Source organism: Taudactylus pleione, unplaced genomic scaffold, assembly GCF_031769625.1.
Source record: "Taudactylus pleione unplaced genomic scaffold, aTauple2 ptg000652l, whole genome shotgun sequence".
In the NCBI taxonomy this organism is placed as follows: domain Eukaryota; kingdom Metazoa; phylum Chordata; class Amphibia; order Anura; family Myobatrachidae; genus Taudactylus; species Taudactylus pleione.
In genome coordinates, this window is record NW_028285054.1 from 3729701 (window position 1) to 3748193 (window position 18493).

The following is an 18493-nucleotide window of genomic DNA, read 5'->3' on the forward strand; positions in this document are numbered from 1 at the left end:
GTCATCCATCTAGGAATGGACTACTTGGTTGCTGACCATCCGTCTTCTAAGGATCACAGAGGACCAAGAAATTAATTTGTAACAGGGTTTTGTGAAGTTCTTGCTAATTGGGTGTTGGTCACACAAGAGGCCAAGAATCTGCTTCCGCCGACACTGGCCTCGTCCCTCCCGGGAAACGGGATCAACACGCCCCCGTTTTCGAGAACGGTGACCAGGCACGCTCCCTGTGAGCGAGGTCTCAGGACCCGTTGAACACATGCACAAAATCACTGGAGATGTAAGTTCATCGTCGGATGAACGCACATTTCTGAATCAGGCCAAACGTCCATACATTAAAATTAATTCACACATTTAATGAGGGTTGTTCAAAGGTACCAATCAGCACTGAACTCAAGGCAATCAATCAATGAATAGCTTTCATCTGTTTAGTGCAAGTTAGACCTTGAAAGCAAGATGCTATGGTTCTATGGACCCTTGATCAATAACACTCATTGACCAAAAGCACCAGAAGTCACCCTTATCTCCATAGGTTATTCACAAACTGACCTGTTTGTTGTCTCAAAAAAATACCCGACATAGTTCTTCCAATTTTCTGGAAACCCGAAAGCAAACTTCTGCACCAGCCATGAGGGACAACCTGACAAGACATACATCCAGTTAAATCTTTCATATCCAAAATGTTCCCCTGTCCTCTGGTTTCAAAAACATACCAGCCAGATGCATGGAGTTCGTATCTGCTCTTCCTAGCAAGTCGTACATTCGGCCAGATAATGTTTTCACTTGTCTCTGCTGGACCCGACAAACAATGATATTACTGTGCCAGTCCAGCATTTCAGAATCCCTGCAAAATAACATGAAACCATCAGTCATCGGCTGTGAAAGCTTTCAGGACTCTGGCCATTTTTGGCAATAGGAGATAATCATGAGTAATATACAGAGCGAGGAGTCTGGCCCATCAAAGGGTGTTTTTTTTCTCAACACATGCATAAAACACAAAGAAAACAAGCAAATCAAACAAATGGAAAATTTAGTCACATATCACGCTGCCCCCAAAAAGATGGGGACAAGATATAAGTAACAGTCCATTAATACTGTATATAGTATTGAAGAGCATCATGTAAAAGCACAGCGACAACAGGGAGCTCATAGGGCATTGGTAAACAGGCAATCATCAATATTCCATGGTCATAAAAAAAGATTTAAGAAACGTATAGACACACATACATACACACATACATATACATACATAATATATTGCAACAGGTTCACAGAAAGCAGGACACACGACAGGCAGGTTCCTGGTGAAACAGTGTATTTTAATGGCTGCAGTTTAACATATACACACACAAAAGCCTGGACAAACAAGCACAGTGGTTAGACATGGAGGTGGAAACAATGATCCCATGCTCAAAGTGCTAAAGTTCAGTCTGCTGCAATAGCATGCAGCCACATTCTGCTATGCTTCCTAGCACAGCCAAATCCAAAAGTCCATGGCACTATGGAAACTCAGGCCTACTCGCTGGCCTCTATTTGGCGTCAGTGCCCAGAGTACAATGGTGAGAGTTTTAAACTCTTGCTGTCTTCCAGTGATGACTTGCAGCTGGACCTGTGCGATCCTGAAAACCCAGAGTTCGAAACCTCCACTGCTACTGCAGACTGCATAGGTTTTACTTTAGGTGTGAAGAAAAAAAAAAAAAGTGACCTCAGGGACCTTTTTTTTTTTTTTTATTATATATTTTGGACATTTACATCCAGATATCCAGGTTTAATCATAGCGCTAAGCCCACTGCGGCAAACTCGGCTCTTTCACCTTACAGCCGGGATCCACAGCTACTCGCAGAGATCATATCTAAGCCAGAATTGACTTCCGCTTCACCCGGCCGGGACAAGTTATAGAGCAGACAGCAGGGAGTCATCTTCCGTAATTACCTAAGCCATTGGTATACAGCCATGTACCAACAAACTATTCAAACAAACTTACGCTGGTTTATTAATACGGGTTACACATTATCTGGAGCCAGGGGCAGATCTAGACTGCTCTATTAGGATAGGAGCCGGGAGACCAGCTGACTGGAAGGAGGACATCACCGGAGCCCCGATCTTCGGTCCATGGACAGAGGCAAGTTGTTGTTTTTTTTTTTTTTTTAGCTGTGATGAGCGTGTGGTCTGTTTAGACCACACAGTTGATCACAGGGTGTGAGGAGCCGGCTGTGATCTCTTCCTATCCGGCTCCCAGGTGACAGCCTGTCACTAACACATCCCCCTAACTGGGAGATGGGAGCTCCGATCACAGCACAGCTTTTATCATCTCTCGCCTCTGAATGATGCAGAGGAGAGAGATGATAAAGGTCGGACAAACTGTGCTAGGGGGGGGGACGATCGCTCCAATCGCCCCAACCTGGATCCGCCACTGTCTGGAGCAGCACTATATAACATACATTTTGTCCTGTGATTTTTAATTTTTTTTTCTTATGCAACAATTTTAAAGGAAACAAATTGATTCACTTGTGCATTTGTTTTGTGCATAAGTATTTTTACTGTATATGTTTATATAGTTACTTTGTAATAAGTACACCCTATTATCTGGATATAGCGGTATTATTGTTTGCATTTATATTAAAATTTAGGGCTACTATTCCCTTTTCATTTAAATCTGTTATTTTTACATTTATTCTCTATTGGATGATGACATTTATCCATTAGCGCTTCCAGGTTTTTTCCTCTTTTGGATTTAAAATACACCACCGAGGAAACAGAACCCATACACAGGCGCCTATCAACTCTCCACGTACCCCTGACCCACTTCATGACTAATGCTGGTCACATACAGTATAAACTAGGGATGTGCAGGCTCGGATAGAACGTCATCTTGCATGGACAAACATCATCATTCCTGGACTTTTGTCCATGCAAGATGATGTTTTGCCTCTTTCTGAGACCCGTTTTTTGGAGGGAAAAATCCGAACTCGGCGTGCAAACTCGAACCTATCCGAGCCTGCACATCCCTAGTATAAACCCAATTACTGCCCTAGTAACCAACCAACACAGGTGTTCATATGGGGCAGTAGTTGACCAGTTGGTCCTCGGGGGGCCTGTAAGTTTGGTCAGAAGATGACCACAGAACAGGTTGATAACAGTTATAATCAGACCATAATGACCAAATAGGATGGGTAATTATGCTATTATAAGACCATTATTGGCCGAGAGTGTCGTTTTGTGGCCACATGCTTTAATGTCATGCCAATTATCTATAAATCAATAGATTTATAGATAATTATCTGTTCAATACCGTGGCCTTCATTTATCCAATAATAATAATAATAATAATAATAATAAAAAAAAAAAAGATGCATTTTACATTTGAAGGCTCCTGAGAAAATAAGACTGATAGGGGAGAATGACGTGGGTAATCATTAAGGGAAAAAAAAAGAAAAAATTTAAAATTGCTTCACCCATGAAACCTGCAATGTGTCACAGGACAAACTGCGCAAAAGGCGAACTTACCCGCGCTTTCCCTCTACACATATTCCTCTGGTCTCGACACCTCTTACAATCCAGTCGCTTAGGGTGATCTTCTCCTAGAACCAATTAGGAGCATTAGCATCAAACATTGCAAGCGATCATTTGATAAAACAATATAAAGACTATGCATGGTATAGGAGGTCAAGCTTTAGTGACTCTTTTAGACTTTAAATAAATGAATTAGAAGCATTAATTTATCCCAGCTTCTGTACATTGCTGAGAAACTAAAAATCAGTATATAAGATAGCATCGGTTCTCGCGGATTTCAGTATAGAAAGAAATCGGCGAATGCGAACACGCCAGACAGACTTACACTAACTGGCGGAGATCGCTCCTGCAAACAGATTGATCTGTCTGCTGACATACCACAGTTTGCATGATAGGGGCGTTTCTGGTGGTAACTGGGCGATGACCACGCGATCGCTAGGAACAGCCCTATTTCGTGGGAGTGTCTTGGGGGCAGCTAATCCAACTTCCGTGCGTGATCGTAGCGTTCAGACGAAGGTAGGACGTCTGTTTCTGATAGATCTTTTGCACCTAGCATGGAGCTGGTATACGTCCAGACACTAAGGACGCCGCTTGCGCCTGGGCGGGATAGGCTTTCACGGATTCTCGCATTTGCCTATGAAAGTAAGTAGGATGCCATGGGCGTACAGAAGAGCAGCCTCAGAAGGGTATAACTCAGAATCAGACTCAATATTTTCGAATACGATGAGGACAGGTAGCTATTCGCAAAAAATACATGACAAATCTAATACCGCTCCCATATAGCTCAATCACCGTCATGGCGGCCACAGCGGAGGGAATGGAGGCAAGCCAATGAACTGACAGGTAAGTAAAATCTGAACTTATCTACTGCTCTGGCTGCTACAGGACAGAAGGAGAGGGCTGACCCCCAGGCTTCAAAACTGCAGGGGGGAGTGCAATAGCTGTTATAGGGCAGAGGTAGTGGTAGGGGGGACATGCTTTGGATTCTACAATGCAGGAGACCAGGCGTCCTCTCTGTTATAGTGCATACAGAGATGGTGGGAGACACCCTGGCTGCTACGTGATGGGGGTTGGACACGAGTGTGTGTGGGTGCGTGATCCATGGCTGTCATACTGGGGATTGGGATGTAAAGGGGGAACACACCTGGCTGCTATACTTTGGGTGAGCAGGATACGGCCCTGGGGAGGGAGAGGGAGGTGAGTGTGTGTGAGAGTGAGTGTGTGTTTGCGTGTGTGTGAGTGGCCCCTTCCTCCACCCAAACTCAGAATCCTATGCACAGTGTAACACATATGTATCCAGTCATAGTACAACTCATAGCTCAGTTCTACACATCATCTCATACCTGCTCTTTGGGCTTCTCATCACTGGGTTTAGAGGCAGCTGCTGGAGCATTTGCCGTTTGCTTCTGCTGAACGTCTGCTTCTGGTGACACGAGCAGGTGATGACGGGGCTCTTCGGAACGATCCACATAGGGCTGTTGTGTATCTGGCTGAGGTTTTGAGGATGGCTTATCTGCTTCCAAAGCCCTCTCATTGGCATTGATTGGGGTTGACGGGCTGCAGCCTTTAGTGGCCACCAAAGTCCTGCTTTCTATAGAGCTCTTACCATCACATTCCCTCTTATCCAAAATGATGTACGGATTGCGGCAGGTTTGGGCCTGTAGACACTGTTTTTGGACATCACTTCGGTTTTCTTGCAAATTCTCTGTCTTGTCTGGGGGGACAATACAGGACAATCTTAGGGACATATTATTGATTGGTAAAGTCATGGCAACAGTGAAACAACACAGTGCCCACCCTGTGCTTCCACAGCGGTAAGGGGATGACAGCAGTGATATCATCAGCGACTTCCCTGAGTAACGGAACATATATATGGTGCTATAGGTAAGATCTGTCCCAATTATCTCCGTCTTCAGGATCCAGTGTAACCTGGATCTAAAAGTGCCTGACATGCCAGATGCGGTTAGATCCAGGATACAAGGATGCTACCAATGCTGATAATAGGATAGACCTCCGCAATTAAAGAAAATAAAAGAATCACTTCAGTATGCTACCACGAGATAGTCTTACCTCTGGGGTATATTATTGGGAGGTGTATGAGGGGGGACCCCATGAATAGCACAAATTTGAAGCATACAGCAGTCATTTATGGATTCTGTACCAGATGGAGACACAAGCGTACCAGGAGTATACCAAGTGAAATATGCAGCCAGGTCTCAACAAATGGTCACACCGCACCAACCATTACACCAATTAAACCGAGAGGCACAACTTTATACATTTAATTTTTTTGGCGGTGGGGGGTGTATATATCCACCATTGTCTTTTATAGTAAAGTGGCCATCAGTAAATAGATAACCCAATCAGGGGAGACTGATATTGGGGATGTTGGTTTGATCTGAAGAATTAGAATGCAATGCCATTAAGGGCAGGCCCAATAATATGGTGGGGGCAAGGTAACCGGGCAAATAAGATCTGGGTGAAATTGTAGCTGCCATAGATAATCTGTTAGCATGGATTTAAGATCAGCGTACCATCTCCCCTACAGCAAAACACCAACCAGAATTACTAACATCATTTTCCACCTAATTTTAAGGGGACGAATCAATTGTTTTGGGTGCCCCCCGCTGGGCGTCTCTATGATTGGGTCTAACAGCGCAGTTAATTTATTGCCTTATTCGAGCGCCTTTCTTCTTGCAGCCTCCTGAGACCCTGTTAAGAAAGTGCCAGGAAAAGAAACCTAACCAGAGGATGAAGGGGTAGGGGGTCAGTGCTTTATTCATGCAGAATGCCAGGAGGTCACGCAGGTATAGTAGCTGTGAGTCTTGAGGTTTAGCCTGGAGGCTATGAGGTCCATGAACACCAAATTAGGGAATCGGGGAAATACAACATGTAATAAAAATTGTGGGTGCACATAATTTGGGTAACCTGGGTAGTGGTTCGAGAGTGGCTACGCTGTGGAGGTCACCAACCCGCCTCTTTCAAAAAAATAAAGTCAAAATTATATATAGATAGCGCTTATCTTTGGTATATAGGCTTGTATTCAATTAGTTTCGCAATCGCGATACTTTTTCGCCTAGATCGCGTATTTTAGCTATGGAAACTTATAGCGCATGTCCCCGCTATTCACCCTTTCCCATTTCCAAAAGACGCGAAAATGCAACCCGGTGGATGCAAACCAGGCGAAAAGTGCTGTCAGAATTGGGGAAATCAGCCTGACACCCCCTTAAAGATGAACAAACATTCGGGATCAATGTACATGCCCCCAAATAGCCCTAATAAAGCTATTTGGGGTACTTAAGGTGTGTCAATTTCTTCTAATTAGCGTCTTTGCACAAGTGAAGAACAGCATTAACCAGTTTTTTTGGGGGGGAAATAAGTAGTCGTGTCAAATTTGGGGTACTTGAAAATGGGTGCAAGCATGGTATAAAGTCGCTAAAGTTAAAAAAAGAGAAAAAACCCGTAAAAAAACGCACCTGAAGCAAGCACCTGCAATCAAAAAAACACCTCACCCATACTTACAGACCCCCCCAAAAGTCTATTTCGATCGTTTTTAAGTTTGTGTGAATTCGGGCTCAGAGGCCTGTGAGGGCTGCTAGATGCGGTTCAGTTGCCAGCATTTTAACGCTGTGGCAACGGCAACTCGTACCATTCGCAAACAGTAGGATTGACCCCTATCATTTAGAACTCAAGTACCTTTGAGATGGCGTTCATTCTAGCACCCTGCACCTGTCACAACCAGTGCAGTTCCTCTTTCCTGCTTGGGGCGTCGCTCTCTGCTCTGGCGCTTTCTAGCACACTCTGGTTATATATCAGAATTTTGTTGCCTCAGCTGAGTGTGCTAGAAGCACCAGAGCAGAGAGCGACGCACCAGGCAGGAAAGAGGAACTGCACGGGTTGCGACAGGTGCAGGGTGCTAGAATGTACACTATTTTAGCTAACATAATAGTTCCATTGAACCTACTGGAACGCAGTGTGCCCTCGCTTATGATGTTTGAGCACCCAAAAAACACCGGAATTCCCCCCTATATGTAATTAACTTCCCTATATGTAAAACATTATTTGGAACCCTTCCTATTGTACCATACATGTATCTCGTACCGGGATCGGTATGGATGACCGCAGGACCTATGCCTGGCGGTTCAAATCCCGACAACAGAAGACCGGCAGGTATCTAAATCCCGATGGGTAAGTACACTGCCTAACCCTCCCTTAGGGGTACCTAACCCTAACCTTCCCCCCCCCCAGTGTCTAACCCTATCCCCCCCCACCCCCTCCCAGTGGCCTAAACCTATGTCTCTCGGGGCGAGGTGCCTAAACATAGCCTCCCCCCGAGGGTGCCTAACCCCACAATCCCCTAGCCTAACCCTAACCCTCCCGGGGGGTGCCTTACCCTAATTCCCCCCTGGGAGCACCTAACCTAAAACTCGCGGCTGTCCGCACCCACCTTACCTTCGTTCGGTATGCTGGGCGTCTGGCTCCCGGCGTAGGCATAATGACAGGCGTTGGGATTTCGACGCCTGTCATTAGTACCCTACCGGTATTTGTCAGTCGGGAAACAGTCAGTCGGCATTTCGACCGTTGGCTTCCTGAGTGCATCCCCTCGTACCTTCTGAAACAATACACAGAATATATAATTTTGGAGAAAATCCAACATGTTGAACCATTTCGATTCTTTGAGTGCGACCTGAAAACTCGGCGAATCAGGGATTTTAACAAGTTGGGGGGAATTCAATTAGTTTTTCTTGGCAGGCACATAAGTAATGGGTGCCCTTTGGAGCAATTCAAGTGTTGTTCCAATCAGCCGCAAATGCTGTGGGCGCCTATTACTTCTCACGCCCATATGTAAAGCGGCTAAACCCATCTAAAGTCCTGGTTAAAACCCAAAAGACTGACTTTGCGGATTTCTGCTCGCCAGTTTAGGAGGGCATGAGCCGAAATCTGAGCGTGCGGCACTTTCGCCTAATTGGAGCAAGAATTGAACTGCTCCGTCGGATACCCAAACAGTTGAATTCCCCACGTTGAATTTCCCAGACAGATTGGCGATCATCGATGTAAGCGGATCAGCGTTTCTTTAATTGTTGTTAGGGAATCGCGGCGCTGATGTATGGCCCCCGCATTATTGCATGTAAATCAACAAATCCTAAATAGCAGTTAATACAGTATTATAACAAGCTTGAAAAGATTGTCTTAGGACACAGAAACATTATACTTAGCATACAGACAAACCTATTTCTTAATAGTTTATAATGGCACACCAGCAGCTCACGTTCTGGTAAAAAGAATTCCAGTGGGACAATCTCTCAGGAATTGCTCCAATAATGATTTGTTTCAATGAAAACAGCCATGCACAACCTGCAGCCCTCACCCTCATTATGTGACCGTCTGGTGGAAGCTCCAGACAGGGCAGGTGGCGTTTTCTCTCTGTCTCAATTTTCTGCAGCAGACACTGGGGAGAGGGATGGGAAGTATTCATAGGGACGGGCCTCAACAGAGATATGCTTGTGACAGGCAGCCTGACAACCAATCAAATGAGTTGCCATGCATTGGTCTTTGTTAAGAAGTGACCAAGGAGCTCTCAGTCTCAATAATGTAATCCTTTAATTGCTTTCCAGCTCGTTGCTATAGCTCTATTCCAACCAGCTCGCTGCTATAGCTCTATTCCAAACCAGCTTGCTGCTATAGCTCTATTCCAAACCAGCTGGCTGCTATAGCTCTATTCCAACCAGCTGGCTGCTATAGCTCTATTCCAACCAGCTGGCTGCTATAGCTCTATTCCAACCAGCTGGCTGCTATAGCTCTATTCCAACCAGCTGGCTGCTATAGCTCTATTCCAACCAGCTGGCTACTATAGCTCTATTCCAACCAGCTGGCTGCTATAGCTCTATTCCAACCAGCTGGCTGCTATAGCTCTATTCCAACCAGCTGGCTGCTATAGTTCTATTCCAACCAGCTGGCTGCTATAGTTCTATTCCAACCAGCTGGCTGCTATAGTTCTATTCCAACCAGCTGGCTGCTATAGTTCTATTCCAACCAGCTGGCTGCTATAGTTCTATTCCAACCAGCTGGCTGCTATAGCTCTATTCCAACCAGCTCGCTGCTATAGCTCTATTCCAACAGACAGACTGATCCCCTGCTTTTATACCAAAGAAAAAAAAAAAAGTACCGAGTCAGACCCGGGATTTAGAACACATGTCCAACCCGGATCAGACCCCTTTTGCCCGGGTTGGCACTGTTCATACTGGAGCCGGGACTCATCCCCGACCCTCTTACCTTACTCTGCAGCGGTCAAAGGGCAGGGAAGGTGGGTGGGGTGAACGGCTCCGTGCTGCTCGGCCCGGCACTGGTTGCAGTGGACGCTTGGAGATGATGTCATCTCCAAGCGCCACTGTAGCCAGCCAATCAGGCAGCACAATCCGGGTCATCGTGACCCTGATTGCGCCGTTTACACTGCAGGGTGACACGGGAACGACCTGTGGTCAACCCTGCATACTACCAGAGTTGGATCCCCGGGTCTCTGGACCCGGGTGGATCCATTTGCACTGAGAAAAATCCCGGGTTGATATGCGTTCATGTGCATCAACCTGGTATTTTCAGGTCGGAGTAAAAGGGGTATTATTTAACGGCTCGCCAAAGTTCATCAATATTAATGTTATGATACACTGCATTATGGAATAAACCAAAATGTTCAAACAACTAATTTAGCAATGGTTTTATTTAACACATAAGTAAAGGTTTTACAGAGTTATTTAACTACCTGTGAACAAATGTCTTATTTCCTTTAAGAGGGGAGGGTTAGGGTATTTACCATCCCCAGACGGGATCTTCACCGTTCGAGTTTCCGGCGTCGGTATGTGTTACGCCGGGAATAGATCCGGTGGCATTACATACAGATACCATGTGCACACACGAATAAAAGCAAAGAGGTTATATAGTAACTTTGCTGTCAAACAGACTTTGAGAAGAGCCAGGTATAGGAAAAAAGGACACTTTATTGATACCCAAGTAAAAGCAGTTACGCATTCAACCCATTTAATTTCACCGATCAATGGGACAAAATGAGGGGTATTTTTAATTATTTATAAATTATTTTATGATTTAATAAATATGGTAAAACATATTCCTCCACATGTTTGTTAGTAGAGAAAACTATAAGTTCTCGGTGACTGATAATATCCACATAGTTTAGAGATTATGGATTATTCAGTGTTATTTTTACACCTACTGCTTTATGGCCTACAGGCACATTGGGTTAAGTGATCATGTAACTATATAGTGGGAACTCCCATCAGACAGTGGGGAGCAGACTGTAGAATGTTAGATAAAACAACATTCCTTCCTACACTAGTCCTCTGATGAAATCACTAGTGAATGGTGAAGAAACATGTCATTATTGAAAAACAGACAGATATGGAATATTATTCTTTTACTGCATATTAAAGATACATTCTGGATGTTAATATGTATAAGAAGTAAAATAAATCACATTAAGCTGCAGATTTGATTGGCTTAGTGCTTAGCATATCAGAATAATCCAGAGCAGTGAGCATCTTAAACCATGTATGCCAGAAGTATAACACAACTAATTGCAGCTTTAAATCTAGCGGGTTTTCTCGCCAAAATCATGCTGCGACCAGCTAATTGCAACCTATTACGCACATGCTCTAATGTTTTTCATTTTACGATCCATTTTTATTATATCATTCATTAAAATACTCACAGCAGCCTATACCATCCCTAGCACCACATTAGATTCAAATTAGATAAACATGATACAAAACAATAAAAATAGGGTAAAAGAAAAATTAAATAAATAAATAAAAAAAGGAGACGTTCATACCCTTAAGGGCCCACAATGAAGAACAACAATATAGGGCCGTATTCAATTAGAAGCTGCCAGACTTTTCGCCGTCATCGCTGGTTTTGGGTGCGAAAAAGTATTGCGCTTATCCCCGTATTCAATTCCAAATTGGCGAAAACGGGACCCGGTGAAACTGAAATTGGCTAAAAGTTTTGGGGAAATCAGCCTGACACATCCCAAAAGTTGCACTGACATGGGGGATCCCTATGGGTACCCCCGAATAAGCCCTGCTAAAGGTATTTGTTTTTCTTAAATGGTCTCAATAGGCGCTATTTAGCGTCTTTCAGCAAGTGGTGAAGAACAGCATTTTGCTACTTTTTGGGGGAAAAATATGTATTCCCATCAAATTTGGATTACATGAAAAAAGGTGCAAGCATATTTTAAAATGTCTAAAGTCAAGCATTAAAAAGCCCCAAAAACGTACCTTCAGCAAACACCTGCAGTCAAAAATACAGACCCCCCCCCAAAGGCTATTTCGCTAGTTTTTGAATTTGTATCCCCACTTTGAATTTTTTTACCCACTTTTTCCAAGTGCTTTTTTGGGGTGTTCTGTGTGGTTTTTTTTTGCGTTTTTTGACAGTTAGCGTCAGGGGGAGGGGGGGGTGTCTAAAAGGTGCAGGGTGGTTCCCACAACATTGCACCCCCAAAACCCCAATTCTGCACTTTTTCATGTATTCATAGGCGAGATCTTTTTCGCCTATTACAATGCATTGCGTTTTCGCACCGGCGAAAAGACACTGAAATAGAATGCGGGGATGAATGAAATTGGCAAAAATGACGTCATTGGCAAAAGAGTATCGCGGAAACTGACTTTTCGTTTCTAATTGAATACGGCCCTTAGTATAGATTTCTTTTCACTATACTGGATATTACTTTAAATACTCATGGATTATTAAATTAAATTATGAATCAGTTATAACATTTTTCTATTCATTTGATGCCACTCTGAGATCTTTCCTGTAGATTGGAGATCTCTTATAATATACTGAGGAGTTATCACAGGTCCACCTATTTGATCCATCACACAAACAAGACACATAATATTTCATTTTTAGGTTTTCAATAACAGTCTGCAAATGAAAACAGCAGACACTGTGTACCACATCTGAACCCTCTGTACCTGCCAAATGTAAATAATAGTAATAATAATAATAATAAATGTATAATGTAGTAAATAGTGACATCTGCAGGTTAGAAGAAGTTACTGCGCCACATTACAGTGCTAGCGGAATCGGTTCGATTCCTGGCAGCCCGACATCAGCAGAGATCCCGGCAGCGGAAGCCCGACAGCGCTGGAAATCCCGATCGTGGATAGGTAAGTATTGTCTAACCTAACCCTCCTTAGGGGTGCCTAAAGGGGGGTATCCACTAGACGATAAAGTTGAACGATTGAACGATGATAAAATCGTTCGATAATCGTTAAAACATCGTTTGAACATAGTTTGCAAATCATGCAGTAATTGTTTCTAACGATGTACGATGCTCGCTCCCGCTGGTCGTTTGATCGTCGCCTCCATCGACTGAACATGCAGGTCAATTTCACTTGATTGCTTACAAATCGTTTACACATCGTTCACGCTGAACGATCAAACGATGAACCACTGTCTGTCCACTATAGCTGAAAGCTCTCAATCACAGATTAAAACAACATAGTTTATTGTTAGATCTTTTGCAAATCGTTTGCAAATTGTTCAGAGTGGAAGATCAAATTTCAAGGGAAACTTCAAGGGAAAATCGTTAAGAGGTTGGACAGGGATAAAATAGTCTAGTGGATGCCCCCCCCCCCCCCCCCCCCCAAGTGCCTAACCCTAGTCACCCCCTTCCCCGCTGCCTAAACCTAAGTCCCCTGGGGGTGGGGGGTGCCTAACCCTCCCCCTAGCCTAACCCTAACCCTCCCGGAGGGGTGCCTAACCCTAAGTCCCCCCCGGGAGCCCTAAACCTAACCCTCCCCCCCTGCGGCTGTCCGCTCACGGCGCCCGGCATCACTACGATCGGGATGCCGGGCGCCGGTCTCCCGGCGTCGGGTAAATGCCGGGCGTCTACATCTAGACGCCCGGCATTTCACCCTTGCCGGGATATGACAGTCGGGAAGCCGGCTGCCGGTATTTAGGCAGTCGGCTTCCCGATTGCATACCGTGCTAGCAATTCTCAAGTCCTGTTCCTACATATGCAACCGTTTTTTAAAGTGGGAAAGTACAGAAACCCCTCCAATCAGATCTTAGCAGCACAGACATGATGTCCCTTAGATGGTGAGTGGGTAGCGTTCCCGCTAGGCTGTTTTAGCAAAAAGCGCCCTGCCCTAACAGCCTGCGGGAGCCGTCTTCACCCGCGGGTCGCAGTGTCCCGTGGGTGAAGAAATGTGCGGTCACCGCCAGAGAATAGACGTCCGGCATCTATTCTCCCCCCCAAGAGTGACGAAAAGGGGATGCGTCTTATAGGCACGCCCCTTTTCAATGACCACGCCCCCTTCTCGGTCGCGGAGCTAGAGTGAACACTAAGTGGGTAAATGAAGGCATGCAGCAATGTCACAGGCAAATAGTGACAATGGGGTTCCCTAACAGAGTATTATTGTCAGGAAAGCATCAAGTCAGGTGTGGAACGAAAAATCAACAACATTTAGATAAGACATTAAATAGGTCAACACCAGATGGTCAGCAGACAACAGGTAGACAGGATCAAATAGTCGACATGGACTAAGGTTGAGTCAAGTGGTCAACAGATTGACATACAAATGGACGACACAGAAAAATGCGACACTTTTTTTGTTGTTGCTATTTTAACCCTAATCCTTTTCCGAACCAACCCCCACTGCCTACCCTAAACCTCCCCAGAGTGTCTGACACTTATCTTAACCCTAAAAATCATGGAAAATTATGAAAACTTTTTCTGTGTAGCCTATTGGTGTGTCGACCATTTGACCCTATCTATCTACTGACTGTCTATCTACACACTGTAGATTCCATCCTTGTACCATCAAAACGATGAAAAAAAAAAATTGTGGTGTCCAACGCATCTCTATGTAAATCCAATTTCCTTTGTTCAACTTGTTTTTGTCTCTATAGATCTACATATCAGAATTACCTCTTGTACTGTTGCAATTTGCAAGAAATGTTGGTATAAAAATGTTGCAAAGTTGTTCTTAATAACAAGGTAACAGGGGAACCACACTCCTAGGACCACAATATCAGGGCACACAACAATGAGCAAAATTATATAGAATTCAGGAAACAGTCAAACCTGCACACGGTGACCGCAAATTATAGAACATTTTTCAAGAACCCCTGAATGTCAATGTTTAAATATGAAGAAAAATGCAAAAAAAAAAAAAGACTGATCAGTGCAGTTCTGCTGATAGATAAAGATTATAATGCCAGGCTAAAAGAAATTAAGATCCAAGAAAATGTGAAGCCATTTGTGGATGGTATCTAGTAATAAATAATGGAACCTAAACATAGACATCACTGCTTTTACAGACATTATACCCCTTTAATCCATAGCATAAACTTTTTCTGTCCTCTTATCTCCAACCCAGCCTTTATCTCAGGCCTCTAACACTTTCCACGTCCATTCTCTATGGTCCCTCTAATTCTTCAATCTTCCATCACTAATCATCGGTCATAATGAGCCTTCGCCATCAGTGACCCTCCCTTATCTATCAACAACCCCCATCCTTAATCATTAGCCCTCTTCCTCTCTCATTACTGGGCTACTCCTTCCAGAGGATCTGAGCATACATCAACCACCTTGTACACTTGGCCAGAGAGCTATAAGCAGCACTGAGCACGTTTCAATTTGGCTTTCCAGAATTCCGAGCTGTGAACATGGGAGTTTAGGGGTATCAATTATATACAGGTGTCAGAAATAAAAAGCTATATCCCCATCTTTAGGATGCAGACCGAAAAGCTCAAACTACTTTAACATCACTGCCTCTACCCTTGTGTAGGAACAAACCAACCCACATAATGCATTCTTGCACAGCAAGGATGTTACATGATCAGATAGAGAAGCACCACCCTCGCAACACAGTTACGGAAATTATGTCAAAGACAAACCTATCAGGCGCTATCGAGAACTCTCTGCAATACAATATATAACCAGGTTTACAGTTTAAAGCAATAAATCCAAGGAAGCATACAAGACAAGCTACAGGGGTTGCCACAAAACATTAGTCCTTATGTCTATAACCTAAGGCACCAATTTTTGCAAACTATTAGAAAAATTATACCCCACTCCCCTCCCTCCCACAAGCCATACAGTAGTTTTGAAATACATAGTTACTAAATACTTAAGTATGAACACATAGTATTTCATAGCAAAACAAAATTATCTCACCTTTGTGGATCTTGTCCGAGCTGGACATTGTACTCTGAACTTCTGTTGCTTGCTGCTGTTGGTCTACATGGCTCCCTGGCTGCTTAGAAGCTAGATGTGGATTAAAAAAAGTTGCGGATCTCGTATCCTGGGGACAGTGTTCATTATCAGTGGTCTGGTTCCTTTCATTGCCAGTTTTGGAGAGAACACCTGTAGCCATCAACTTGTTCGCCTTGTTAAACAGTTCGTCTGGAGAGAGACAGTTACTCGTAGCGTCATGGAACACATGACTGTTCGGTAAGACTGAAGTTGGCAGTTCGGTTCTATTGATTTGCAGATTATCGTTTGGCCTGGTGACACAGAGATTTGAGGAGTCCTGTCCATCTGTCTGAGCTCTTGGTTTCAACGTTTGCCGACGAGCCAGTTTCTCTAAATTTTTGACGGAAGTCAACGTATTTGGTGAAATGTTGTCCAAACAAACGGAAAGTAAACGCAAATTGTGGCCAGTAACAACTGGAACCAATTCTTTTTTTTTCATCCTTTGTTATGTGCCTTTGGCTTTGCTTTCTGTCGGTGTGGAATACTGAGAAAGCTCATACTGATTGCTACAGGTGTTCACTGCCGGACCATCTTCACTGCACTGTAAGCTGGACAAGAGGACAGAAAGTAAGATTTGGTTATTAGGCAATGCACAATTTACATTGCTGCGGTTAGGATTAGAATGTTTCTACTTAGAGGTTAGGATGCAGGTTAAGAAGTGTATTTAGGGTACGGATTGGTGGAGAAGCATAGGAGATTTCTCCAATAGGAAACGTGTGTTAGAGCAGAAATACCATGAAAAAAAATAATTGGATGACTTACATGAGACTCAACCCTGGTCTGCAAACATGAAACCATATCCTTACAGCACTTCAAGATGAATTAAGAGGACATATAGATACAGGTGCAATAACATACAGTGTTCTCCCCAGGCTGTTTTCTGCGGGCGCATCGCCCGGCAGATACAGCCTACCATCCAGCACTCCCCCCCCCCCCCCCCGCCCCAATGCACTCCCGATCCCCCTCAATGTATCCTTGTTGCCACGGATGCGTTGCCGACGTCGCGTTCTTCCCATTGGAGGCTCGTGTCCGCCGACAAGAGGGACATGTTGTTGAAGGTTCCAGGTGACGGGACACAGCGAATTGGGGCAGGGGGAGATGCCGGGTGGAGGACACGGCATTGGGTCAGGGGAGAGTGATGAGCAGGGGACACGGCATTAGGTCAGGGAAGAGTGATGAGCAGGGGACACGGCATTGGGGCGGGGGGTAGTTGTCCATCACAGTGCAGGGGTGGTGTTAGGCTGGAGGGTAAAGATCCCTCCTCCTGTATAAAAGTTCAGGCGGGAACATTCACCTGAACTGATTAAAGAGAGCCTGCAAGTGGGGCCAGTATCTGTAGAGCTGTATAAAAAATATATTCTGTGTAGCCTGCAAGTGGGGACAGTATCTGGGCCTCTAAGAAGATAATTAATATATATAAATTGTTATTTCAAGTTTAAATCATTAGAAGGTCAGGATTTAAAACATTTTATTATTGCAAAGGCCTCCACCCGGCTACTTCTTGATGCCACCTGGCTGGAAACGTTTTCTGGGGAGAACACTGAACGTATGACTTATTGGGCTAGTAGAAACAGCAAAATCAAGAGAATTGTTGCATTTTGTTTCTTCATGGCTCCTGCCTCAAATCTATACTGTAGCCTTTCCTGTTCTGATAGAGGGCTCATAGACCAGGTCCAGAGAGCCAGAAACAGCAACCACGTCCACGGGCAGTTATTTTTCACAACTTAAATTATGCAAAGTGAGGATCATGGACGCTTATCGTAAGCGTGGGAATTGTCACCAATACGCAAGTCCTTATTTGATAAGGGGATTCATTCTGCATTAATAAACCCGGCTAACCTCCGCGTGATACACAATGGCAGAGCCTTATTATTTTGACTCTCCTCCCCTTGGGAGTACAACCTTCCCCTTCACGGACATGTGCATTACAGAAACCACCACTGGGATAGTGTTCAACTTCTTTTATATACTGATTATATTATTGTTGAACACAGGAGGAATTGGGAAAAGGAAAGAGGAGTTCTGCATCTAAAATGTACTTCTATCCTAAAAATTGTCCATTTGAATAAAACTATGGGGGTCATTCAGACCCACTCGTGAGCGGCAGTACGCTCGCAAGTGGGTCGATGGTCCCCACTGCGCATGCGCACGTCGGAGGGAGCTCCGTCGTGCGCATGCGCGAGACCCGGCGAGCGAAGGACTTTCCATCGCTCCGCGTCTTGCACCAAAGGGGGCGTGCTGTCGATGTTGATTGACAGCACGCCCCCTTTGGTGGGCGTGCCTGCCAGACGGAGGCGTTCCCATGGGAACGCCTACCGTCTGAAGCCGGCCCCACTGACATCACTAGTGATAGAGCCAAAATCACTCCTGGGCTTGTGGTTGAGAAACCCGACCACAGGGTTTCACTCGCAAGTCCGATGGTCGCGATGGTCAAGACCATCGCGGCCATCTTGTTGGACGCTCGTATATGCTGTGGGTGGTGACCCACAGCTATACGAGCGTCCAGGAGGACGCTCCATTTTAATGGAGGAGGGCCCAGATTCAGAGCGAGCGCTCTGGTCAGAGCGTCCGGCTCTGAATCAGGGCCTATGATGTCAGTGTCTTATATGCACATTTCGATATTACCTAGAACTTATTATACACCAAAATTAAGATAATAGGGATATCCCTGACAATTGTTTTCAGTTTGCAGATCCAGATGCTGATATTTTA

At 44.6% G+C, this 18493-nt stretch overlaps 1 protein-coding gene across 9 annotated transcripts in view; it reads right to left on the reverse strand.

Moving 5' to 3' along the window:
• Positions 1 to 18493, reverse strand: part of MIS18BP1 (MIS18 binding protein 1) — a 75490-nt gene that overhangs the window by 51848 nt on the left and 5149 nt on the right. For all 9 annotated transcript variants that reach the window (XM_088455312.1, XM_088455311.1, XM_088455310.1 and 6 more), the window contains 5 exons: positions 15704 to 16329; positions 4854 to 5224; positions 3505 to 3578; positions 711 to 841; positions 547 to 637 (listed from right to left, as the gene is read on the reverse strand). In XM_088455312.1, coding sequence (XP_088311438.1) covers positions 547 to 637; positions 711 to 841; positions 3505 to 3578; positions 4854 to 5224; positions 15704 to 16220 — 1184 coding nt within the window. In that variant the 5' untranslated portion in view covers positions 16221 to 16329. The remainder of the gene's footprint in view (positions 1 to 546; positions 638 to 710; positions 842 to 3504; positions 3579 to 4853; positions 5225 to 15703; positions 16330 to 18493) is intronic.